The sequence below is a fragment of the Suncus etruscus genome, chromosome 1, assembly GCF_024139225.1.
Source record: "Suncus etruscus isolate mSunEtr1 chromosome 1, mSunEtr1.pri.cur, whole genome shotgun sequence".
NCBI classification, from domain to species: domain Eukaryota; kingdom Metazoa; phylum Chordata; class Mammalia; order Eulipotyphla; family Soricidae; genus Suncus; species Suncus etruscus.
The window spans coordinates 171,817,455-171,843,903 of NC_064848.1; the positions used below are offsets into that span (position 1 = coordinate 171,817,455).

At 40.6% G+C, this 26,449-nt stretch overlaps 1 protein-coding gene across 2 annotated transcripts in view; it reads right to left on the reverse strand.

Moving 5' to 3' along the window:
* USP32 (ubiquitin specific peptidase 32) overlaps positions 1-26,449 on the reverse strand; it is a 189,666-nt gene that overhangs the window by 79,328 nt on the left and 83,889 nt on the right. For both annotated transcript variants that reach the window (XM_049771218.1, XM_049771210.1), the window contains exons 6-11: positions 17,318-17,449; positions 13,604-13,711; positions 11,201-11,316; positions 7,995-8,057; positions 4,696-4,779; positions 596-657 (exon numbers count right to left, since the gene is read on the reverse strand). In XM_049771218.1, the coding sequence (XP_049627175.1) occupies positions 596-657; positions 4,696-4,779; positions 7,995-8,057; positions 11,201-11,316; positions 13,604-13,711; positions 17,318-17,449 (565 nt within the window). The remainder of the gene's footprint in view (positions 1-595; positions 658-4,695; positions 4,780-7,994; positions 8,058-11,200; positions 11,317-13,603; positions 13,712-17,317; positions 17,450-26,449) is intronic.

Consider the following 26,449-nt stretch of genomic DNA (forward strand, 5'->3'; position numbering starts at 1 on the left):
GCCGGAGAGATAGCATGGAGGTAGAGGGTTTGCCTTCCATGCAGAAGGATGGTGGTTCGAATCCTGACATCCCAAATGGTCCCTCGAGCCTGCCAGGAGCAATTTCTGATTTCATAGAGCCAGGAGTAACCCCTGAGTGCTGCCGGGCGTGACCCCCCAATAAAATAAAATAAAATGAATAAAAAATGTATGGAACAATAGCACAGCGAGTAGGGTGTCTGCTTGCATTTGACCAACCAGACTGACCTGGGTTCAATCCCTAGCATCCCATATGGTCCCCCGAGCCTACCCTGCCAGAGCGATTTCTGAGTGCAGAGCCAGAAGTAACTCCTGAGTGCCACCAGGTGTGGCCCCACATCCGGCAGTGCTCAGGAGTTACTCCTAGCTCTGCACTCAGAAATCGCTTCTGGCAGGCTTGGGGGATCATATGGGATGTGGGGGATTGAACCTGGGTCAATCCCAGGTTGGCTGCATGCAAGGCAACATCCTACCACTGTGCTATCACTCCAGCCTCAACATTATTCTTTTTATTCATAAAAAGAAAAACCTACAGCAATAATAAAAAAAAATATTCAGACTAAAACTACAAACTTACCTAATAATTTGCCCTTCTTCTTCAGGTGTAGCTGGTCTTAATCCCAGAACTATATGACATACCTAATAGAAAAAAAAAAAGAATCTTAATTCCAGAACTATATGACATTCCTAAGAGTAAAAAAGAAAATTGAAAATTGAACCTCATGGACTGGTACCAATGTCTGAACTTTCTCCAAATAAAATCTAGTTTATTTTTTTATTTTTGGGTCACACCTTGCAGTGCTTAGGGGACCATATGGGATGCTGGGATTCGAACCGCTATCCTGCATGCAAGGCAAACGCCTTACCTCCATGCTATTTCTCCAGCCCTTAAAATCTAGTTTCTATATGGGAACCTGACTACACCATGACTCAGTAGCAATTCATTGGAGCACATTTGATTTTGGATTTTTTTTTTTTGTTTCGTTTTGGGGTCACACTCAGTGAGGCACAGACATTATTCCTGTCTCTGCACTCAAGAATCACTGCTTGTGGTGCTCAGGGATCGAACCTGGGTCAGCCATGCACAAGTTCCTACCCACTGTACTATCACTTCAGCCCTGCATACTTGGTTTTTTCTTTTTTTGGTTTATGGACCATACTCATCAGTGCTCAGGGATCACTCTTGGCTCTGAGCTCAGGAATCACTCCTGATGGGTTGTGGGAGACCCTATAGGATGTAGGAGATGGAGTCCAGGTCAGCTGCATCTAGAGTATGTGCCCTACTGACTGTTACCAATGCTCTGGTCCCACATATTTGATTTTTACATTAAAGCTTAAAATTAGCATTATTCTTAGTATTTATTTAGTTATGTTTATTTTTGAACAAGCAGTACTTGGGATTGTTCTTGGCGATACTCAGGGCACTACACTGCAATGCTAGGGATCAAAGCTATTGTTCCTAAATGTAAAGCATGTATTCTAGCCCTCTGAATCATCTCCCCAGTTCCTCAGCTGTTCTTTATTCCAGGGTAGAGAACTAATATAGAGGTGAAGGCCCTTGCCTTTCAGGTAGCCAACCTACTTCAAACCCAGTACTGCATGTGGTCCCCTGAATTCTATCAGGAGTGACACTGAGCAAAGAGCTAGGAGTAAGCCCTACACCCTCTCCTGCCCCCCCCCCCCCACTTTTTTTTTGCTCTTATTATTGCAATGCCTAGGTGTCACTCGCATGTTTGGTTGTAATGCTCATCTATGTGGGCTAATGTGCTCACTGGTGTATGTCATACACTTCTTAGTTGGGGTGCTTGCACATGTGCCACACTGTTATCTGTAGTGTTCCACAGAAACTAGCTGTAGTGTTTGATGGTGTATTTGCATGGCTTGCAAGTACCTGGTGATGTGTACTGGAGACTGTACTTTGTTACAGCAACAGGGGTCCTAACAGCAGAGCACCTGAAGTCATGCTTGGACTATGTGGGCAGTGCTAGGAACCAAACTCTTGGTATCATACGTTGCAAGGTTTCTGTATTCAGCTATCCTTAATAAAATATTCTGAATTTTGGTATCAGAGAGGTAGTACAGCAGGTAAGAAGCTTGCCTTGTAAGCAGTCAACCCAGGTTCAATCCCAGACACCCACTGCATTTCCTTGAGTACTGACAGAAGTAATTCCTGAGCACAGAGTCAACAATATCTCCCTGAGCACTTCCAGGTGTACTCCTCCCCAGATTGAATTTTATTAAAGTCTGACTCTAAAACTTTTCCTTTTGATTAGTACTTCCTGGCCCTGATATAGAACTCTATATAACCCTAAATCCTTAAAATACCCTCCTACATACTTTACTACTCTACAATCTACCTGGTCTTAATTTTTTGTTTTTTTTGGGTCACACCTGGAGGTGCTCAGGGGTAACTTCTGGCTCTGCTCTCAGAAATCGCTCCTGGCAGGCTCAGGGGACCATACGAGATGCAGGGATTAGAATCACTGTCTGTCTTGAGCTTGCCACGTACTTATTGTTTTTTCTGTGTTTTTTTTTATCCCACATATGGGAGAGATTTTTTTTTCCTTTTTGTGGAAGTGGTGACACCTACACATATATAGGTGAATATAGCTATATTCCTGAATATTTCATAAAATTACAAAATAGTAAGTTGATATGGTAGAATTTTTTTCAAAAACTAGTATATTTCTGTTTTATAGGTTTATAAATTAGAATAGATCTATTAAAAATATTAAGTATGTGGGCCAGAGCGATAGCACAATGGTAGGGCATTTGTTTGCCTTACATGTGCCTGACCCAGGACAAACCTCGGTTCAATCCCGGTGTGCCATATGGTCCCTCAAGCCAGGAGCGACTTCTGAGCACATAGCTAGGAATAACCAAAGTTCACCAGGTGTGGCCCAAAAGCAAACGAAAACAACAACAACAAAAAACTCATAAAATATGTTAGCCTAACAAAGGGAATATTGGTTTTATTTTAGAAAATATATTTTAGGGGAGAAGAAATGAACAGACACTTTGACAAAGAAGAAATACAAATGGCCAAAAGACACATGAAAAAATGCTCCACATCACTAATCATCAGGGAGATGCAAATCAAAACAACGATGAGATACCACCTCACACCACAGAGAATGGCACACATCACAAAGAATGAGAATAAACAGTGCTAGCGGGGATGTGGAGAGAAAGGAACTCTTATCCACTGCTGGTGGGAATGCCGTCTAGTTCAACCTTTATGGAAAGCGATATGGAGATTCCTCCAAAAACTGGAAATCAAGCTCCCATACGATCCAGCTATACCACTCCTAGGAATATACCCTAGGAACACAAAAATACAATACAAAAACCCCTTCCTTACACCTATATTCATCGCAGCACTATTTACCATAGCAAGACTCTGGAAACAACCAAGATGCCCTTCAACAGATGAATGGCCAAAGAAACTGTGGTACATATACACAATGGAATATTATGCAGTTGTCAGGAGAGATGAAGTCATGAAATTTTCCTATACATGGATGTACACGGAATCTATTATGCTGAGTGAAATAAGTCAGAGAGAGAGAGAAAAACGCAGAATGGTCTCACTCATGTATGGGTTTTAAGAAAAATGAAAAACACTCTTGCAATAATAATTTTCAGACACAAAAGAGAAAAGAGCTGGAAGTTCCAGTTCACCTCAGGAAGCTCACCACAAAGAGTGATGAGTTTAGTTAGAGAAATAACTACATTTTGAACTGTCCTAATAATGAGAATGTATGAGGGAAATGGAAAGCCTGTCTAGAGTACAGGCGGGGGTCGGGTGGGGAGGAGGGAGATTTGGGACATTGGTGATGGGAATGTTGCACTGGTGATGGGTGGTGTTCTTTACATGACTGAAACCCAAATACAATCATGTATGTAATCAAGATGTATAAATAAAATATTAAAAAAAAAAAGAAAAGAAAATATATTTTATTGAGCCGGAGAGATAGCTTGGAGGTAAAGTGTTTGCCTTGCATGCTGAAGGACAGTGGTTCGAATCCCGGCATCCCATGTGGTCCCCCGAGCCTGCCAGGGGTGATTTATGAGCATAGAGCCAGGAGTAACCCGAGCATTGCCGAGTGTGACCCAAAAACCAAAAAATATATATTTTTTATTATGTAAATGTGTTACAAATAAAAAATTGTATTTAAAATCTCTACAGAGATTAAGAATATTAAAAACAAAAAATCTGGGGCCGGAGAGATAGCATGGAGGTAAGGCGTTTGCCTCTCATGCAAAAGGTCATCGGTTCGAATCCCGGCGTCCCATATGGTCCCCCGTGCTCGCCAGGAGCGACTTCTGAGCATGGAGCCAGGAGTAACTCCTGAGCACTGCCGGGTGAGACCCAAAAAAAAAAAAAAAAAAAAATCTGACAGAAAATTGAAAATAAATAAGTTAATTCATGATTGAAAAGATTTTAATAAAAAAAACCTTTTTTAATGTAGTAGAGGGCAACCATAAGCACCATGAGTGAATATCACACTCAGTTTCAAGGAACACATCATTTTTCAAAGGACGTAGAATATAAAGCATTTCTTTCTTTTTTTTTAAGTAATAAATGGCTTTATAGTCCAGATAGAATAACTAATACAGAATGGAAAAGAGGTATTAGTGGCACTATTTCCTCTGTACCTTTTACCTTAAACATACCTGAAAAAGGAGATTCAAAAATTCATTAGCAAGTACATTTTTCACACTCCAGATCTGATAATCTTCTAGAGAAAGATGACCCATCTGAAAGAAAAACAATATTGAAAAAGATCTCAGAAGAATGTGCGTGAGTCCAGGGACATGGCTCAGTGGCTGTATTTATGCCTCCTGTGTGTTAGATTCTGAACATAAAGTAAAAAAAGGAGAGTGATTCCAAAGTGTAGGGCCAGGGATAACCCCAGACCACCACTGCTGAGAGTGAAGGCAGAGAGGTGATCAAAGGGCTGAAACAGATGCTTTCTTTGTATGTGGAAGCTTCAGATTCATTTCTGTACCATAGGTCATCTGAATACCATCAAGAATAATCTAGTGGGGCCAGAGAGATAGCAAGAAGGTAGGGCATTTGCCTTGCATGCAGAAGGATGGTGGTTTGAATCCTGGCATCTCATATGCCCCCCCCCCCCCCCGAGCCTGCCAGGATCGATTTCTGAGCATAGAGCCAGGAGTAACCCCCGAGTGCCGAGTGTGACCCAAAAACCAAAAACCAAAAACCAAAAAAAAAAAAAGAATAATCTAGCACCTAGTAAGATAGAGGTAGCACCCAAATCAAATCAAAGAACAACAATAACAAACCAACCCAACCCAAAAGGGGAGAGGAATACCATATTACATAGATTTTAAATTAAATAAAATCTGGTTTATTAAATATATATTGGTCATCTCTATGAGAGCAAACCAATTATTCTTCAAAGTAAATGTTACATATTTATCAAAAACCTAAATCAAATATTACGGTTCTGTTTGATTTTTGGGGTCACACTCAATGCTTAGGGGTCACTCCTGACTCTACACTCAGGAATCACTCCTGGTGGTGCTCAAGGGAACATATGGGATGCTAGAGATAGTACCTAGGTTAGCAGTGTGCAAGGCAAACACCCTATATGCTATGCAATCACTCCAACTCCTTAATTAAAAATTTTATTTAGGAGTTGGAGCAATAATACCAAGAGTCCCCCAAATACTGCCAGGAGTAATTCTTGAGTGAAGAGTAAGGAATTATACTTGAGTATCTCTGGGTGTGACCCCAAAACCAATAATTGTATTTACTGAGATGACTTTAGTTTATAGGCTTTTTTTATAGGCTTAGTTTTATAGGTACTCCCCACAATGTGCCAGGAGTGACAATAAATCAAAACACGAATGTCTACATAATATCCCCTCAAATTAGAACGTTACTTATTATTTTTTGTGGGGGAGAAAGGCCAAACCTGGAGTGACCAGGGGTTACTTATGTCTCACCAGGAATGACTCCTAGGGGTGCTTGGGGAACTATATGGGATGCCAGGGATTGAACCTGGGTCAATGGCATGCAAGGCAAGCACCCTACCTGCTATACTATCACTTCAGCTCCCACAACATGACTTTGTTGTTGTTGTTTGTTGTTTGTTTTTTGGGTCACACCCGGTGACGCTCAGGGGTTATTCCTGGCTATGTGCTCAAGAAATCGCTCCTGGCTAGGTGGACCATATAGGATGCCAGGGATTGAACCCAGTTCTGTCCTGGGTAATCCGCGTGCAAGGCAAATGCCACACTGCTGCGCTATCACTCTGGCCACACACAACATTACTTTTTAAGTCAAGCAGAACAACATTTTCATAGTGTTCAAGTGTACAAAAATTACACATGCATATAATATTCAATATATTTTTCATAGCAGAAATATATATTTTTGTTAGAAAAATAATAAGAGTATATGTTTGCTGAATATGTTCAGCGAGTAATCCAATAATCCTAGATGATGTATAATATTTCAATTTTATTTATTTATTTGTTTATTTATTTATTTATTTTTGGGTCACACCTGGCCGCGCTCAGGAGCTACTCCTGGCTCTACGCTCAGAAAGTGCCCCCAGCAGGCTCGAGAGACCATATGGGATGTCAGGATTCAAAACACTTGTCCTTTAGCATGCAAGACAAACATCCTACCGCTGTGCTATTTCTCCGGCCCCAACATTTCAATTTTAATTCACCTTTTTTTCCTTTTGTTTTTTGGATCACACCCGGCAGCACTCAGGGGTTAATTCTGGCTCTACGCTCAGAAATGGCTCCTGGCAGGCTTGGGAGACCATATGGGATGCCGGGATTGGAACCACTGTCCTACTGCATGCAAGGCAAATGCCCTACCTCCATGCTATCTCTTTGGCCCCATAATTCAATTATTAATTTATTTTATTATTACTGTTTGATTGTTTTTATTTTGGGCAACACCCAGGTGCATTGAGGGGTTATTCCTAGCAGCTCAGGGGACCATATGGGATGTCGGGGATTGAACCTGAGTTGGCCACATGCAAGAGAAACATCCTACCCACGTACTATCACTCCAGCCCCATTATTTTATTTATTTTTTTGGTTTTTGGGTCACACCCGGCAGCGCTCAGGGGTTACTCCTGGCTCTACACTCAGAAATTGTTCCTGGCAGACTCTGGGGACAATATGAGATGCCAGGATTTGAACCACCATCCTTCTTCATGCAAGGCAAATGCCCTGCCTCCATGCTATCACTACAGCTCACCTCATTATTTTATTTTTGTTTTTGGGCCACACCCGGTGGTGCTCAGGGCTTACTCCTGGCTATCTGCTCAGAAATAGCTCCTGGCATGCACGGGGGACCATATGGGACGCCGGGGATTCGAACCAACTACCTTAGGTCCTGGGTCAGCTGCTTGCAAGACAAACGCTGCTGTGCTATCTCTCTGGCCCCTCATTATTTTATTTTTTTGTTTTGAACCATATCCTCTGTACTGTTTTGAAATAGGAGTGTATATAAGTAACCATTCTCACAGACTTTAGTTGTATACCGGTTCTTAGTAGGTTGTTTTGTCTTTTTTGTTTTGGGGCCATACCTGGCTAAGCGCTCAGGAATCACACCTGGCAATGCTTAGGGGGGACTATATGGGATGCCAGCTGCATGCAAGGCAAGCACCATATCTCTGTATTCTCCCTTTAGCCATACTATGACAATGATTGACTTTCATGATACAACTTTTGTTTAGGTATGTAAAAACCACAAGATTGGGGCCAGAGCGATTGTACAGTGGGTAGGGTGTTTGCCTTGCATGCACTGACCCAGGTTCTATCATTGACATCCTCATATGGTCCCCAAAGCCTGCCAGGAGTGATTTCTGAGTGCAGAGCCAAGAGTAAGCCCTGAGCGCCGCCGGGTGTGGCCCAACACTCCCCTCTCTTGCCCCCCAAAAATCCACAGTAATTTTTGGAAAAATTAATTCAGCTCAACTCACCTTTGTAGTGTCATGTGTATTCAATATATCTTCTACAATGTCAGAAAGATCTGCATGTAATTCCTTTAAAGAAAGAAACCCAAAGAAAAATTAGAAAAGAGCATATAAGAAAATATCATTATTCAATGACTAAAGTTAAATGTGTTTTTTTTGTTTCTTCTGAGCCATACACAGTGGTACCTAGGGGCTACTCCCAGCTCAGGGTTCAGGAGTTGCTCCTGGTAGCTTTTGATTAATCATGTAATGCTGGTGATCCAACCCGAGGTTCTTACATTCACAAGTTGTGCTCCCAAGTATTTTTTTCAATAACCATGAATATACCCAGGACAAATGGTGGTTCGAATCCCGATATCCCATGTGGTTTCTGCGAGTCTACCAGGAGCAATTTCTGAATACAGAGTCAGGAGTAACCCGAGCGCCATCAGGTGTGACCCAAAAAAACCAAAACCAAAACCAAACAAAACATACATACATACATGTATATTTTATATTGCTTAAAACTATTTCCACTATAGTTTTATTCTTTTTCTTTTCTTTTTTGGTCAGACCTAGTGGCATTCAGGGGTTACTCCTGACTCTATACTCACTTCTGACAGGCTCAGGGGACTATATGGGATGCCAGGAATCGAACTGGAGTCGGTCTTGGGTTGGCTGCGTACAAGGCAAATGCCCTACCACTGTGCTATTGCTCTGCCCCCTATAATTTCAATTTTACTTCACAGTTTAATTATTAATTAAATCTTTTGTTTTGGGTAACACTCAGTGGTGCTTAGAGCTTACTTCAGGCTCTGAGCTCAGGGATCACACCTAGAAGGGCTTAAGGAATTATACAAAGTGCTGGGGATCAAACTTGGGTTGGCCACTTTCAGGGCAAGTACCTTCTGTACCATCAATCCAATCCCTATTAAATAGAGTGTGTGTGTGTGTGTGTGTGTGTGTGTGTGTGTGTGTGTGTGTGTGTGTGTGTGTCAGGGCAAGTACCTTCTGTACCATCAATCCAATCCCTATTAAATAGTGTGTGTGTGTGTGTGTGTGTGTGTGTGTGTGTGTGTGTGTGTGTGTGTGTATGTGTGTGCTGGGGATCAAACTTGGGTTGGCCACTTTCAGGGCAAGTACCTTCTGTACCATAAACCCAATCCCTATTATATAGTGTGTGTGTGTGTGTATGTGTGTGTGCTGGGGATCAAACTTGGGTTGGCCACTTTCAGGGCAAGTACCTTCTGTACCATCAATCCAATCCCTATTAAATAGTGTGTGTGTGTGTGTGTGTGTGTACCTTCTATACCATCAATCCAATCCCTATTAAATAGGTGTGTGTGTGTGTGTGTGTGTGTGCGCGCGCGCACGCGCGCGCTTACACAGTGCTGGAGATTGAACCCCATGCTCCTTTAATAAGGTAGATATGCTCAACCACTGAGCATGTAAAACATTCATTAAATTTTTTGGTAGGAGCCATCCTAGCAATGTTGGGGCCACTAGGGCTAAACACCTGTTGGTGCCTAGGAGGCCAGGCAGTGCTAAAGAATAAAAACATGGGGACTGTGCATACCAGGGCTTATGATTGAGCCCTTTGAGCTATCTCCCCAGTTCCTTGTTTTGTTTTTTTGTTGTTGTTGTTGTTTTGAGCCACTCCTGGCAGTGCTCAGGAGTTTAATTCCTGGCTTTGCACTCAGAAATTATTCCTGGTAGTGTTTTAGGGACTATATTGAATGGTGGAGATTGCTCTGTCCCATTGCTTCTTCTTCCTCTTTTTTTTTTTTTTTTTCACACCCGGCACTGCTCAGAGGTTCCTCCTGGCTCTACGCTCAGAAATCGCTCCTGGCAGGCTCGGGGGACCATATGGGATGCGGGATTCGAACCACCATCCTTCTGCATGCAAGGCAAACACACTACCTCCATGCTATCTCTCCGGCCCCTGCTTCTTCTTTTTTATTTTTTTGCTTTTGGGCCATACCTGGTGATGCTCAGGGGTCACTCCTGGTTATGTACTCAGAAATTGCTCCTGGCTTGGGGGGCCACATGGGAGACCTGGCTTAGGGGACCATATGGGATGCCAGGGTATCGAATGGCGGTCCATCCTAGGTTAGCTCATGCAGGCAAACACCTACCGCTTGCACCACTGCTATGGCCCTGCTTCATTTTTTTAAGGCAAATTCTATTCGCAAATTTGTATTTTTAGCTGTGGCTATTTCATTTTTAATTTGTTTACTTTGTTTGTTTTTGGTTTTGGTTTTTGGGTCACACCTGGCGGCACTCATGGATTCCTCCCGGCTCTGTGCTCAGAAATAGCTCCTGGCAGGCTTAGGGGACCATATGGCAGGGGTGGTGAACACACGCATGCGGCTCCTGGCCAAAATGAATGCGGCTCTTTGCCTCTTATCATTATTTTGTATACTGTGGCTCTTTGCCAAGTTTGGATTTTGTTCTGCTGCTTCTGAGGAGGGACCTCTGAGGAGAGATCTCCAAGCTCATAGTCCCGCCCCCAGGCTGTGTCATCTCATCCCCCATCCCTCAGGAACAACTGCACGGGACAGCGAGGGGGGGGCAATAACCCCGTGCCACATGTTGTGTCCCATCTTGCCGTTAGTTCTTAGTGTGGAGGACGCAGCACACCCTCACCATCACTGCAGGATTTTTACCCTCACTCAAAATGGCAAAATACAATATGTGTTTAATATATTATTATTAAAGTTATATGCTTTTGTGTGTTTGTCTGTTTTGGCAGGTCACTGCATGGTGTGGCTCTCTGACTCTCACAGTTTAAAATTTTGGCTCTTTGTGTCGAACTTGTTCGCTACTCCTGCCATGTGGGATGCCAGGATTTAAACCACCTTCCTTCTGCATGCAAGGAAAATGACCTACCTCCATGTTATCTCTCCAGCCTAATTTTTATTTATTTTGTTTTATTTATTTATATTGGGTTTGGGGCCACACCCTGCAGTGCTCAGGAGTTACTCCTGGCTCTGCATTCAGAAATCACTTCTGGCAGGTTCAGGGGATCATATGGAATGCCGGGGATCAAACCCGGGTCCATCCCAGATTGGTCACATGCAAGGCAAACACCTTACCACTGTGCTAACACACCAGCCCCTAGCTGTGACTATTTCAGCTGGAAGTGTTAACAGATTCTTCTTTCCTTTCAATTCTCCAAGTCCTCGTCCTCTTGGAAGCTCACATGCAACTAAGACCATACAATCAGAACTTACAGGGATATCATCAGTGCGGTTGTCCTTCCAGACCTCTAAAAGTGCAATCACCATGTCTCCCAATTCCACTCTGGAGAGAACACCATCACGGTCAACATCAAATACCTTGAAGCAAACTAAAGAAAAACCAAATAACAAAATATCTTACAAAGGAAAGTTTTTATATTAAAGTATAAATACATTATATATCATATATATAGAAGTCCCATAAAATTACATCTTTAAGCAAGTATATTCTATCTTTCACTATCATCTACACAAAACTGTTTTTAAAGTCCTCTTAATTTATGAAACTTGCACACACTTAATAAATCTTTCGCTACTGCTGTCCAGGTTAGACAATCCTATCTTTTACCCTCATCTAGTTAAATTCCTAAAAACAAGAAGAAAAAATATAAACCTCTAAATTTATACAACAAATGTTAAAATAATCTGTTTTTAATTAAGTAATTCAAAACTTGAAGCTAATTTTGTTTGTTTTGTTTATTGGCCACACCCAGTGGTAACTTCTGGCTCTACACTCAGAAATTATTCCTGGCAGGTGTGGGGACTATATAGGATGCGGGGACCAAAATCCAAGTAGGCCATATGCAAGGTAAAAGTTCTATTCACTGTGCTACTGCTCTGGCCCCTTAAAAATAAATTTTATTATTCAAAAATTTTCCTGAGTTATTTCTAACTACAGAAAATATTCCATCTATGCTAACAAATAACAAACTTGTATAAAAGAGTTTATTTCCATTTGTCTCTCCAGTGTAAAAATTTAAACTCAACTTATTTGCTTGTGTCTGGTCACATTCATTGGTGCTCAAGAGCCGGTCAAGCTGTGCCAGAATCTATTATCCTAGGGCTATTTGCATTCATAGTATGAGCTTCATCCTATCCTTTTTTTTTGGGGGGGGGGGGTTGTTTTATTTTGTTTTGTTTTGGGTCACACCCAGTGGTGCTCAGGGTGTTCCTGTCTTTGTGCTCAGAAATCGCTCCTGTATGGCTCAGGGGACCATGTGGGATGACGGGTATTGAGCTCAGTTCCATACTGAGTCAGCTGAATGCAAGACAAATGCCCTACCACTGTGTTATCTTTCTGGCTTCTTCCTCCAACCCTTTAAGTCACCTCCCCAGCACATTCAACTTTTCTAGCATTGAAAGAATTATTCAACTCTTTTTGTTGCTTGATCGTTTTGGGGCCACACCCAGCTGCTCAGGAGTTACTCCTGGCAGGCTCAGGGAAACAGGATGTCAGGGATCAAACCTTGATCAACTGCATGCAAGGCAAATGCCTAGCTGCTCTGTTATTGCTTCTGCCTCCAGAACTAGTCCACTCTTCAATCAATTATATACAAAATGCGAGAACTTAGAAATAATCGCATTCTGTTACTTAATTCCAAAATAATCACTCCAGTATAATTTCTGCTAGTTCAATAGCAAAAAGGGAAATTAAAGAAAAAATGTAGTGAACAAAGAAGCAAAGACTTTAGCTTTATTTTAGTATTCGAACTTTAATGGGAACAAATAATGAATCATGAAGCTGGGTTAGAATAATAGTATATCATTAGGAGAAAAAAGAAAACCCTGAATTTAAAAGATTAATTATTTCATATGCTCCCATATAATTATGCTATTAAGTTAATGAAGTGTACCATAGTATAATATCACCAAAAGTCCTAAGATCAACATTCCAAATAGGCAGCATTTGAAAACTTGTATTTTATAAAATCATAGATAATGAACCTATTAAGTACATTGGAATTGAGTTCCAATTAAATGTAAACTGCTATATTTTCTCAATTTATGCATAAACATCTAGTGTAGGTATTTGTATTTGTTTGTTTTGGGAGGGGAGCCTACACTAGGCTGTACTCAGGGGTTTACTCCTGGCTCTGTGTTCAGGGATCATTTCTGGCAGTACTCAGGAGATCATATGCAGTACTAGGGACCCTGAACCAGGGTCAGCTGTGTACAAACAAAAGTATCTTACCTTGTGTTTTATCATTCCAGATCCCCATTTTGTATTTAATAAACTGGGTTTTATTTGATAAAATACTAATATTTGCACAGAAAACAAACTGCATTTCAAAGTATGTGATAAACAAATTCTCATATAGGCTACTAGAAAATATTTCCAAAATGCTTAGATTTTCAAACACATTATGACTGATAGAGTTCATTTATCATAAACTGATAATTCATCAATAACAACATTAACAGTAAAGATTACAAACTACTTAACTGTAAAAAATTAGATGATTAAATATTTCCATTGATCTCAATAAAAGATCAACCAGAAACTTTATGTGACTACTTGCAAAATGATGGTGAGTCAGGATTTTTTTATAGGATAATGCTATTTTTACCCTTCTGTACAGATCCCAATTTTTTTTAACAATGTTCAAAAATACATACATTTCTGTCTTTCAGCAAGGGGACCCCTACAACAGGCTGATAATCCACAGGATATCTCCTTAAAGTCTATGTGATTATCACGATTCTCATCAAAAGCATTAAATAAACCTGTAAAAACAGGAAAAGAAACCATACATCATAGTGAACAAATTATTTACCATAGCTGACCAAGTTTAATTATTTCTATTTATGGGCCCTGGCTATGCACTCAGAAATCACTCCTGGCAGGCTCAGGGGACATATGGTATGCCAGGTATTAAACCCAGGTCAATCCCAGATTGGCTGAGTGCAAGGCAAACACCCTATCGCTTGCTAAGCTGACCAAATTAAAGAAAAAAGTTTATTAGTAGTTCATACTAATTTAAAATTTCCTTTTCTTTTGCACAAAAGTAACTTAAACTTTAAGATCCCAGCAGGAAAATATCTTACTATCCTAGAGTGTTTATATTTAGTTAAGCTTGCCAGTCTCAATCGATTCTAGATGCTAAAATTGATACTTAAAAATTAAAAATAAAGGAGAAAAACAAGTGACTATTTTGTTGTTGTTGTTGTTGTTGTTTGGGTCACACCTGGCAGTGCTCAGGGGTTACTCCTGGTACTGGGCTCAGAAATCGCTCCTGGTGAGATAGTATGGAGGTAAGGCGTTTGCCTTTCTTGCAGAAAGTCGGTGGTTCAAATCCCAACATCCCATATGGTCCCCCGAGCCTACCAGGGGCCATCTCTGAGCGCAGATCCAGGAGTAACCCCTGAGCGCCTCCGGGTGTGACCCAAAAACCGGAAGAAGAAAAAAAAAACAGAAATCGATGGGGCGGAGAGATAGAATGGAGGTAGGGCGTTTGCCTTGCGTGCAGAAGGATGGTGCTTCGAATCCCGGCATCCCATATGGTCCCCCGAGCCTGCCAGGAGCAATTTCTGAGCGTAGAGCCAGGAGTAACTCCTGAGCACTGCCGGGTGTGACCCAAAAACCAAAAAAAAAAAAAAAACAGAAATCGCTCCTGGCAGGCTCCAGGACCATATGGGATGCCAGGATTTGAACCACCATCTCCTGGATTGGTTGTGTACAATGCAAACATCCTACTGTTGTGCTATCTCTCCTGCCCCATCAAGTATCTAAATTTCAAATATTTTTTGTGACAGCATCTAGAACTATTCTTTTTTGTTTTTTGTTTTTGTTTTTGGGTCACACCCGGCAGCCCTCAGCGGTTACTCCTGGCTCTAAGCTCAGAAATCATTCCTGATAGGCTCGGGGGACCATATGGAATCCTGGGATTCTAACCACTGGCCTTCTGCATGTAAGGCAAATGCCTTACCTCCATTCTATCTCTCCACCCCTAGAACTATTCTTTTTGGTTTGTCTCTGAGTTATGTCCAAGCAGTATTCAGGACTTATTCCTGGCTCTGCACTCAAGGATCAATCCTGGATGGAATCAGGGGACCATATATGGTGCTGGGGATTGAACCTGGATTGACTGCATACTAGGCAAACACCCTACATGCTGTCCTATACAGCCCCACACCTACAATTATTCATTATGTCTTTTTATTTTGTTTTGGGGATACATCTGGCATTGCTCAGTACTTATTCCTATCTCTGAGCTCAGGAATAACTTCTATGGGGTTTGGGGGATTATATGCGGTACCAGGAATCAAATCTGGGTAGGCTGTGTACAAGGCAAGTATTCTACCCGTTGTACTATCATTCTAGCACTATATATGCCTCTTTTTCTTTTCTTGGTTTTTCGGGCCACACTCGTTTGATGCTCAGGGGTTACTCCTGGCTAAGCACTCAAAAATTGCTGCTGGCTTGAGGGGACCATATGGGACCATATGTGCTGGGGGATCGAACTGAGGTCCTTCCTTGGCTAGCGCTTGCAAGGCAGGCACCTTACCTCTAGTGCCACCTCACTGGCCCCTATATATGCCCTTTTTAAAAAACTCATGCAAAAATAAAGTTTAGAGTTAGAGAAGACCTCACAGATGGTTTAATTTAGTGTTTTCTTGGTGTGGTTGGCAGTGTATACATATGTGTACTGTGTATGCACGCATGCATGTGGAAGATATAGTAGTAGAACCTTTTGTGTGTGTGTTTTTTTTGGGGGGGCAGCCACACTCGGTGATGCTCAGCAGTTACTCCTGGCTATGTGCTCGGAAATCGCTCCAGGCTTGGGGGACCATATGGGATGCCGGGCGACTGAACCACGGTCCATCCTAGGCTAGTGCCAGCAAGACAGACACCTTACCGCTCTGCACCACCACTCCAGCCCAGTAGTAGAACCTTTTAAAAAAGAAATAATGTATGGCCAGAGAGATAGTAAAGTGGGTAAGGACCTGGCACACAGCTCATCTGGATTTGATTCTTAGCACCACATATGGTCCCCAAAACCCTGTCAGGAATGATCCTTGAGCAGCCAGGAGTAAGAACTAAGCACAGTTGGCTGTGGGCCTCAAGCCAATAATAAAGAAATAAAAATAATGATTACTTATTTTTTTTATTGTTTTTTTGGGCCACACCAGGTGGTGCTCAGGCTCTGCACCCAGAAATCACAACCAAGTGAGTAAAATTCATACTACATATGAGGATAATCTGGTAGAGGACTAAATTGATTCTGAGGTTGCACAGAACAGAAAACTGAAAACTACTATTTTATATCCTATTTTATCCCCCCCCAATCCTCAATACACATGTTATTGGTAAGAAACTGGCAAACTTCTTATATACTCGGGTATAAGCCGATCCCCCCCAATTTTACACGAAAAACCTAGAAAAACTTAGTAACTCGAGTATAAGCCAACCTCACCCCCACCCATTTTACCCTAAAAACCTGGAAAAACTTAAGTGAGTATAAGCTGAGTTGGAAAATGCAACAGCAACTGGTAATTTCAAAAATAAAAATGTATGGGGCCGGCGAGGTGGCGCTTGAGGTAAGGTATCTGCCTTGCAAGCGCTAGCCAAGGAAAGATCGTGACCACGATTCGATCCCCCGGCATCCCATATGGTTCCCCCAAGCCAGGGGCAATTTCTGAGCCCTGAGCCAGGAGTAACCCCTGAGCATCAGATGGGTGTGGCCCGAAAAACCAAAAAAAAAAAATAAATAAATAAAATAAAAATAAAAATAAAATAAATAAAAAATAAAAATGTAGTGGTTGGAGTGGTGGCGCAAGTGGTAAGGCATCTGCCTTGCATGTGTTAGTCTAGGATTGATTGCAGTTCAATCCCCAAGGTCCCAGATAGTCCCCCAAGCCAGGAGCGATTTTTGAGCACATAGCCAGGAGTACCCCTGAGTGTCACCAGGCGTGGCTGAAAAACCAATAATAAAATAATAATAATAATAATAATAATAATAATAATAATAATAATAATATAAACCCAAAACAATTACAATTATTGAGGAATCAGGCTAGAGCAATGGTGCAGTGGTAGGGCGTTTGCCTTGCTCAGCTGACCTAGGAGAGACCTAGGTTCAATCCATGGCATCCTACCTCTTCAGCTCAGTCATGACTTGTCGACTGAGCTGAAGCACCACCTCCTCCAAGCAGATGACTGGAGACTATGTGCATTTGATTTGGTGTGCGAGCACTGAGTATATATGGTTAATACTCGAGTATATACAGCAAGTATAGTTTTCTAGAGTTAAGATGTTTGCGTTTTAGAAATAAGAGATGGGCTCAGATCTGTTTTCCAAAGAATGTTAGTAGAAAATACAATATTCTTACCTTCACTTAGAGATGGACGAATAGGTGGAGAAACCAATGGACCAAATGTCTCTAAATCAAATCGTCCAGTCCGGGACTGAGCCTTCAGCAACCAATAGCGTTTTTCCAGATCAATGATGTCTGATTCCTCCACTAAGAGACAAGGCAAAAAAATGATAAAATCTCTGCTTTATTTTCTTGTGGGCTGCCAATTCAGACTTATGATACCCTTTCATGGATATAATATATCTTATAGATGTGCATATATAACGTATATATATATATATATATTTTTTTTTTTTTTGGTTTTTGGGCCACACCCGTTTGACGCTCAGGGGTTACTCCTAGCTATGTGCTCAGAAATCGCCCCTGGCTTGGGGGGACCATATGGGACGCCGGGGGATCGAACCGCGGTCCGTTCCTTGGCTAGCGCTTGTAAGGCAGACACCTTACCTCTAGCGCCACCTTCCCGGCCCACGTATATATTTTTAATTAAGTTGTCTGAATTCACTGCCTGGCTGGCGTAAGGAGTTCAAGGCATTTGCATTGTGTGAACTGACCCTGGATTGATCCAGGGTGGGAGGGAACCCTCTTCTGTTCCTCCAGATAAATATCAGCTTCCTCAAATTATTGACAGAAACTATGTTCTTATTTTTATACTTCTAGAAATATAACAATTAATGGGTGATCAATAAATGTTTCAGATTAATCAATATTTAAATGATAAACACAGAAAAATTATCCAACTGCCTCTCAATTTTTCTACCTTTGGAAAGTACATTTATTAATAATCTCTTTTAAAATATAACTCCACTAAAGCAGAAATGTGGAAAGGATATATTTATAAGAGAAAATGATCAGATTGATTGTGATGACACATTAAAATCATATTTAGGCACACTTTTTAGCTTATATAATATCTATCTATTTCTATATAGACTAAAGCTAGCCAATCAAATGTACCAAAAGCAAGCTAAAGTAAATTCTATATACTCCTATTACCCAAACATTTACATGGCTTACCAGCTGAGCTGCTGGGAAGATGGCAACTAACCTTAATTTTACCTAAAGAAATTAGAAATAATAATTGTAGTTGCAATTCTACTTGCAAGTTACATTAATATCAAAATCTATACATTCCTAGCTAAATAGCAATAAATTTATCACCTGTTTATAGGTATAACATTTTCTGGCTCACTACAGAAGCATATTTTCACATTCCCATCCTACTTGGCCTAACTCTAGATCATCCTAATTAAGTATCACCCCACCTCACTGGAGGTTCCAGTTGCAGAAATAGTTCTTTAAAGCCAGAATTAGATTCTTGTGGTAGGTGAAAAAGCAAGACAAAATAGTCAGGCATTTTCAAATAGCAATAGTTATTTTTTGAGAAAGCAGCCAATTCTCAAAAGAAATAACCTTCATGACATCAATTTAAAATGGCTGTTAAGTCTTTACATAATTAAACCAGGTAAGAGGATAAGGAGGGACAAACAGACGTCTTAAAATTAGGTCTAAGAATCACTGACGTGCATGGTTTTTAACACTGTAAACTGAAAAGGGATACAGTCATGAACATATGTCTAGTTGAGTCAATAAATGTTAAATAGATCATTTGAGTTTTATATAAAAAGAAAATTAAGTCTTATGAAATTGAAATTCATCAAAAACATTAATTAATCTCAGTACTACTTCTAACTTAGCAATCTTATAGACTCACTTATTTATATTTATTTATTTATATTTACTTATTTATTTAGCCATACCCAGAAGGCTCTGTACTCTGGAATTACTCCTGGTGATGCTGGGGAAAAGCTCTACCTGCTGTACTAATGCTCTGGTCCCACTTTATATAAAAATACATTTAAAATTAAAAAGATGCGGGGCCGGAGAGATAGCATGGAGGTAAGGTGTTTGCCTCACATGCAGAAGGACAGTGGTTCGAATCCCAGCATCCCATATGGTCCCCTGAGCCTGCCAGGAGCGATTTCTGAGATTAAAGCCAGGAGTAACCCCTGAGCGCTGCCGGATGTGACCCCAAAAAAACAAAACAAAAAAAAATTTTAAAAGATGGACAATTATTTTCTTCTAAATATAAATGATCATAATTCACATAAAATTTAATTATTTAAAATATGATACGTTGGAAAAATAACTTTAAAATCATAGTTTTTTGTTTTGGGGCCACACCCAGTGGGGCTCAAGGCTGACTCCTGGCTCTGTGCTCAGGGATCACTCCTAGTGGGTGTCAGGGGGATCATATGTGATGCTGGGGATCGACTAGCTCAGTTGCATGCAAGGCATTTTTCCAGCCTCTCAATCACAGATTTTTAAATATAGTTTCCCTGGGGTCAGGGCATTTGCCTTGCATGCAGCTGACCGGGAGGGGCCAGGTTCGAGTCCCAGAATCCCATCTGATCCGTCCCCTCCCCCAAGCCCGCCAGGGGCAATTTCTGAGCACAGAACCCTGAGCACTGAGGGCTGCTGGGTGTGGCCCAACAACCAACCAATCAATCAATCAATTAATAAAGTTTTAAAATATAGTTTTCCTGTTACCTACTTTACTGTTGGTAAATGAGCAATCATAAATCTTGCACAGATAAATGAAATTAATAAAGAAAATTAACAAATAATCATTTGCAAGTATTTGTAGAAGAGGAAATTAGAGAAATAAATGTAGAAGCAAGTCAAAAACAAGTCTTAGGCAGATGGCTCACAATCATCACTGAATCAACCACCTTTTTCCCAATTACAAATTACTCTTAAAAGATTAAAGAAGGGGGGGGAGAAAAAAAAATAAAGAAAAAAAAAAAAAGATTAAAGAAAAAAATGGCTGTCAGTAAACAAACTTCAAGTCCTAATTATAATGAGTAAGAACTTTGAGGTTCAAACATCCCAAATCTGACATCTACTAACCACTAATCTTTTGATCAAACTTAGATACTTATGGCCATTTTATATACTTTTTTTTAAAGTGACATATCATTCGTCTTTAATACTTTATGTTCTATGGATACAGGGTCACATCTCTATTAATATACTACTCCCACCACCACTTAAATATCAATGACCCCTAACTCCTCCACTAAAGTCCACTGGATCCCCTCCACCCTTTGCTCTACTTGTTCTTCCCTTCTCAGTCTGCAGTCAGAATTCCTGTTTCTTTTTTTGGTTTGGCTGGTTTTGTTTTAAAAAAAAAACTTACACCCTTGAGGCCGAAGCGATAGCGCAGTGGAAGGGCGTTTGCCTTGCAAGCGGCTGATCCAGGACCGACCTCGGTTCGCTCCCCGGGGTCCCATATGGTCCCCCAAGTCAGGAGCAATTTCTGAGCGCCTAACCAGGAGTCACCGGATGTGACCCAACCCCCCTCCAGAAAAAATAAAAACAAAAACAAACAAAAAAAAAACAGCAACGAAAAAAAACCCCACACCCTTGAGGCTACTCCTGAGAATCTATTCACTGAGTCATATTTCCGGCATTCTTTTATTGTGCGTTTGTATCTGGGACACATTCAGTGGTACTCAGGATTTAATTCCTGGTTCTGTGCTTAGGGATCACTACTGGCAGTGCTCAAAGGACCATATGGGATAATGAGGAAACCCAGCAGTCTGCATGCAAGGCAAGGGTCCTTCCTATATACTGCACTATCACTCTGGCCTAAGGAGAACCACAGAGAGTTAATTCCTTTGTATATATACCCCAAATATATATTGTTTGTTTTGTTTTGGGGGCCACAGCTGTTTGATGCTCAGGGGTTATTCCTGGATAAGCGCTCAGAAATTGCCCCTGGCTTGGGGGGACCATATGGGACGCTGGGGGATCCCTTGCAAGGCAGATACCTTACCTCTAGCACCACCTCTCTGGCCCCTACCCCAAATATTTTTGTCCTTGCAATGCCAGATTCATATATACCTTCTTATCTCCAAACCAAATTACCTGCTCTCTATTTTTATCTTATTTTTAGCAAGTTTCATATGATATTTCATTGAAGAATCACCAGTTTATATTCCTATCAAAAGCATGTAAGATAGAGTTCCTGTTTCTCCAACACTAACTTGTGATTGATTTTCATATAGGCCATTCTACCAGATGTGAAATATTATCTTATTGTGGATTTACTTTGCAATTCTTTGACAATAAATGATCAACACTTTTTATGCATCTATTGGCCAGTTGCATATTTTCTTTGAAGAAGTATCTATTTAAATCTTTTGCATTTCAGATCTATTTTATGTCGTTGTTGAGTTGTATTTGTTCTTTAATATCCAATATTCTGATATTAACTCTTTGACAGATATAAATATTTTATATATGCAAATATTTTATCCCATTCAATAGGATGCCTTTTAATTTTAATGACAGTTTCCATGGCTGTGCAGAACCTTTAGTCTGATATAGTCTCACTTGTTTATTATGATTTCATTTCCCTTGCCTCTGGATGTCCCCAAAGACACCACTGATAGTCATTTAATACTGAGATATTTTCTTCTACGTCTTGGTTGCCTTATTTTTAGAATGACAATAAATGAAAATTCTGTAAGGATTAAATGAATTAAGATACAGAGTATAATACTTCTAGTAAATACTCAATAGGCTCATAGTAAATTAGAATCTTTTAATAATTAAAATCTGTTGTTTGTTATTTTAAAGCAAACTATTTTAAAAAAGAAAAACAATAAAGTACTGAACAATAAAGTGCATTAACATTTAGTAAAACTGTATTAATATTATAAGTCTAAGCCTGTGCTAAAAACTAGATATGAGAGTTAAAAAAGCCAATTAAGTTTAGATTAAAATTTATATGAAAATTGGCCATTTTATTTTTTTATTGTTTTGTTTTTGGGCCACACCCGGTGACGCTCAGGGGGTTACTCCTGACTATACGCTCAGAAGTTGCTCCTGGCTTGGGGAACCATATGGGACACCGGGGGATCGAACCACGGTCCGTCCAAGGCTAGCGCAGGCAAGGCAGGCACCTTACCTCTAGCGCCACCGCCCGGCCCCCATTTTATTTTTTTAAACCATTTATTTATTGATTCATTGGTTTCTGGGCCAACCCAGCAGTACTCAGGGGTTACTCCTGGCTCTGCACTCAGAAATTGCCCCTGGCAGGCTTGAGGACCATATGGGATGCTGGAAATCGAACCAGGTCCCTCCTGGTTCAAATGCCCTACCACTGTACTATCTCTCGGGCCCCTAAATTGGCCATTCTGACGTAGTTTCAAAATATAATGAAGGTACAGACATAGGCTTTTTTGGGGGAGCATGGGGGAGCACATATGCATAAAGGACTGAATATCTAAAGAAGCACATGCAATTAAAGAGTTGGCCAGGGAAAGGAAAATAAGTTTAATATAGGAATATTATAAGCAAAGGCAAAATGTCAACTATATTTGATCTCTGGAATAACTCTTTACCAAAAAATGAAGAACATGTGTAAAAGCATAGGAAGAAAAAGACAGAAAAACAAAAATCCCTAAAACTGTTGCATATTGCTTTAAAAAACAATAAGGGGGCTCAGAGAGATAGTACAGGAGTTAGTGAGCTTGCCTTGCTAATGGCCTACCCTGGTTTGATCTCCAATTTAATTTAAAAGATTTAAATAATGAGGAGTTATTAAATTCAAAGGTAAGGCAACAATATTTTGGAATTTGCAGTTCTGAAAATTCATGTACTTGACATAACAAAAATTGAAAAAAAAAATTCTGTGTAAATCTAATTACTGTAACTCTAAAGTGTAAACACAGATAGTTTCCTTCCCAGTTTTATTTGTGATTTATATGAGAAATTTGATTTATTATGACAGTGTGTTCAACTTACTATGACTTCAAATTCTACTTTATAATTATATAAAAAGGTAATTAAAAGCATCTGCACTCAAATTTAAAAATAAAAAGCACCTGCACTCCAATATAAGTGTTACTTACAAGTGAAGACTAAGTTTTTTCCCTAGGTACCTTGGCTCATTACACAAATTCAGATAGAGCCACTGAGGCTTAATAATAAATTGTGGTCTTTTCTCCATATAAATCAGTTATTATTTATATTTAAATCACAATTTCCACATTGGCGATACATTATTGAAATGTCTAATGTACCACTAAGTATTTGAGTGGAAGAGCCAACAAAGATAGTATTGCACTGTTTAGTCAGAATTAAGTAAGAATTTATAATTAATATAAGTCACAATCATCAAAACTTTACAGAACTTTAATAGCAATTCTAACCCTGATATACTGATTTTATAGTTTTGGCTACAAAATAAACAACTGTTTAGTAGCAAAAACTGGTAGAAGCAATAATTTCAATTTGTCTGATTGGATTATTTTTGTGCATTCTAAATTAGAAGTTAAAAAAAATGCTAAGAAGGGGCCGGAGAGTGGGGCCGGTGAGGTGACACTAGAGGTAAGGTGTCTGCCTTGCAAGCGCTAGCCAAGGAAAAGATCACAGTTCGATCCCCAAGCCAGGGGAAATTTCTGTGCGCTTAGCCAGGAGTAACCCCTGAGCATCAAATGGGTGTGGCCTGAAAAACCAAAAAAAAAAAAAAAAAGAAGGGGCCAGAAAGATAGCTAAAGTGTTTGCCTTGCATGCAGAAGGATGGTGATTTGAATCCCTGCATCCCATAGGGTCCCCTGAGCCTGCCAGGAGTGATTTCTGAGTGTAGAGCCAGGAGTAATCTGAGTGCTGCTGGGTATGACCCAAAAACCAAAAATACAAAAAACAAACAAACAAAAAACCGCTAAGAAAAACATTTATTTTGCCATATATGTGGATATAAAATAACTGTTCTTTTGAGACTGTGGGAGTAAAGTGTATTGACAGTCACAAATCAACTGCTCACTAGTACAAGAGAATGTCTACTTCATAATAAAGTACCTAAATTTGGAAAGGCAGGAAAGAACATGAATAGCATCTTGAAAACTACCAGTATATTGTTTGTTTTTGTTTTTGTTTTTGTTTTTGGGCCACACCCGGCGGTGCTCAGGGGTTACTCCTGGCTGTCTGCTCAAAAATAGCTCCTGGCAGGCACGGGGGACCATGTGGGACACCGGGATTTAAACCAACCACCTTAGGTCCTGGATCGGCTACTTGCAAGGCAAACACCGCTGTGCTATCTCTCCGGGCCCGAAAACTACCAGTATATTGTTAATAAAGCTCTCAATCTTAATAAAATAATCTTGTCTCTAAGATTAACTGACCTCCCAAAGAGATGATGGAAATGGACCTTCAATGTTTAGTTTAGTTTAGTTTAGTTTAGTTTAGTTTACAGTGTAAAGAAACGTTCAAAGATGAATAGGACCTGAGCCCTATCCCTTTGGAACTTGTAATTTCAGGGGGAAACAAAGACATGTCTCAGACTCAAAAGTAATAAAAGCCTGTTGTTTTCAATAAAACATAACGGGCTACAGAAATATAAGTTTAAGGAAATTAATTCAAACTGAAGTATAATGCAAAAGAGTTAGCGTGTTGGAGCTGAGCAGTAATAGAATAGCAGATATGGTGCATGCCTCACAAAGCGGCTGGACCTGGATTTGATTCCCAGCATCCCATATGGTCCCCTGACCTGGCCAGGGGACAGCACAGGTAACCCGAGTACCACTAGGTGTGGCCCAAAAAATACGAAACAAAAAAAGAGAGGTAGCATGTGAATATAAGCTTTGATAAGAGAGGTACCGTATTTTCCCGCGTATAAGACGACTTTTGAAACAAAAAGAAAAGTCAACCAAAAATCAGGGATCGTCTTATACGCCGAGTATATCCCAAAAATGTTTCAATATGCCACTAAACAAAAATTGTCTGAATATTGCCACAAAACGAATTTTCCAACTTGATCCTGCACCAATCACTGCTAGGCTGCTATAGCCGCCCCTCTAACTCAGCCAATCCAAGCAGGCTTTTTATGCATGCAAATTAGACAATGGTCTGGACCCGAATCTACACTGTAAAAGCCTGCTCAGATTGGCCAGAGTCAGAGAGGAAGTCTATTACAGTATAACTGTTGGAGACAGTTCCCTGTCAGAGATCAATTTTTCTGTCTTCTGTCTTAATGCAGCTTTTTTCATCTAAAAGCTGCCTACGTGCAGTCTTTGCTGTGAGCCCTTGAGCTAACAGGAAAGGTATTTACAGCTGCAGGAATATTCACTTTGAAGCCCGGAGAGAAAGCAAACACCCCGATACCATTCCCAGATATGAGCTACTCCCTTTAACTTCATTCCGGAGTTAATGGCTATGCAACAAAGCTTGCCCCATCACAAACTGCTGAAAGTTCCGGATAGTGAGCTGCAGACCCTACTTTAGGGTCATAGGGCAATCCCTTGAAAGCTGCTGACTTGGGAATGATTGTAAAATTGTCACTCCTTCTCCCTCCCCTCTGGAAGACGATTTACTGCCTTTGTCTCATGGCTTTCGCGCCGAAATGTATGATTGACACCAACTTTTGCCTGCCCCTTTTTCCTCCTCTATATAAGGGATGCTGGACCCCAATAAAGACCACCTTAGACCGGTCTGATCGCCTAAGGTCATTATTATTAACCTCTCTTAGATTTTTTACAGGTGTGGTTGTGCTTCTAGCCCTGCTAAATAAAGGTGTGGTCATCCGTGAGCCTCTCAGCTGATTCCTGCTGGCCGGGCCCCTCCGGGGGGCTTGCAGGACCCCGCATATAACCTTTGGACCTTTGCTTGTTGTGATTGGCTCACTGTGAAAGATACAATTGCAGCACAGGAACATTTTGTCTTATACAGCAAATATAGGCCTAAAACCTATGTTTTAACTGTAAAATTAGGGGTCCTCTTATACACTGGAAAATACGTTATTTCAATTGTCAAGTCCTGGGAATGTAATGGACAGTATGTTAATTATAGTTTATGATATTATACTGTATATTTGTTTCTTTTATTTTTGTTTTTGGGCCACACTCAGCAGTGTTCAGGGCTTAATTCAGGTTCTATGGGCATGGATCACTCCTACTCATGGTTAGAGGATCAAATGGGATGCTGAGAATTGAATCGGGTCAGCACCCTGCCTAGTATTCTATTGCTGTGGCCCTCTATATAAAAGTTGCTTAGCTGGGGGCCAGAGAGATAGCATGAAGATAGGGCCTTTGCTTTGCATGCAGAAGGACAGTGGTTCAGTCCCGGCATCCAATATGGTCC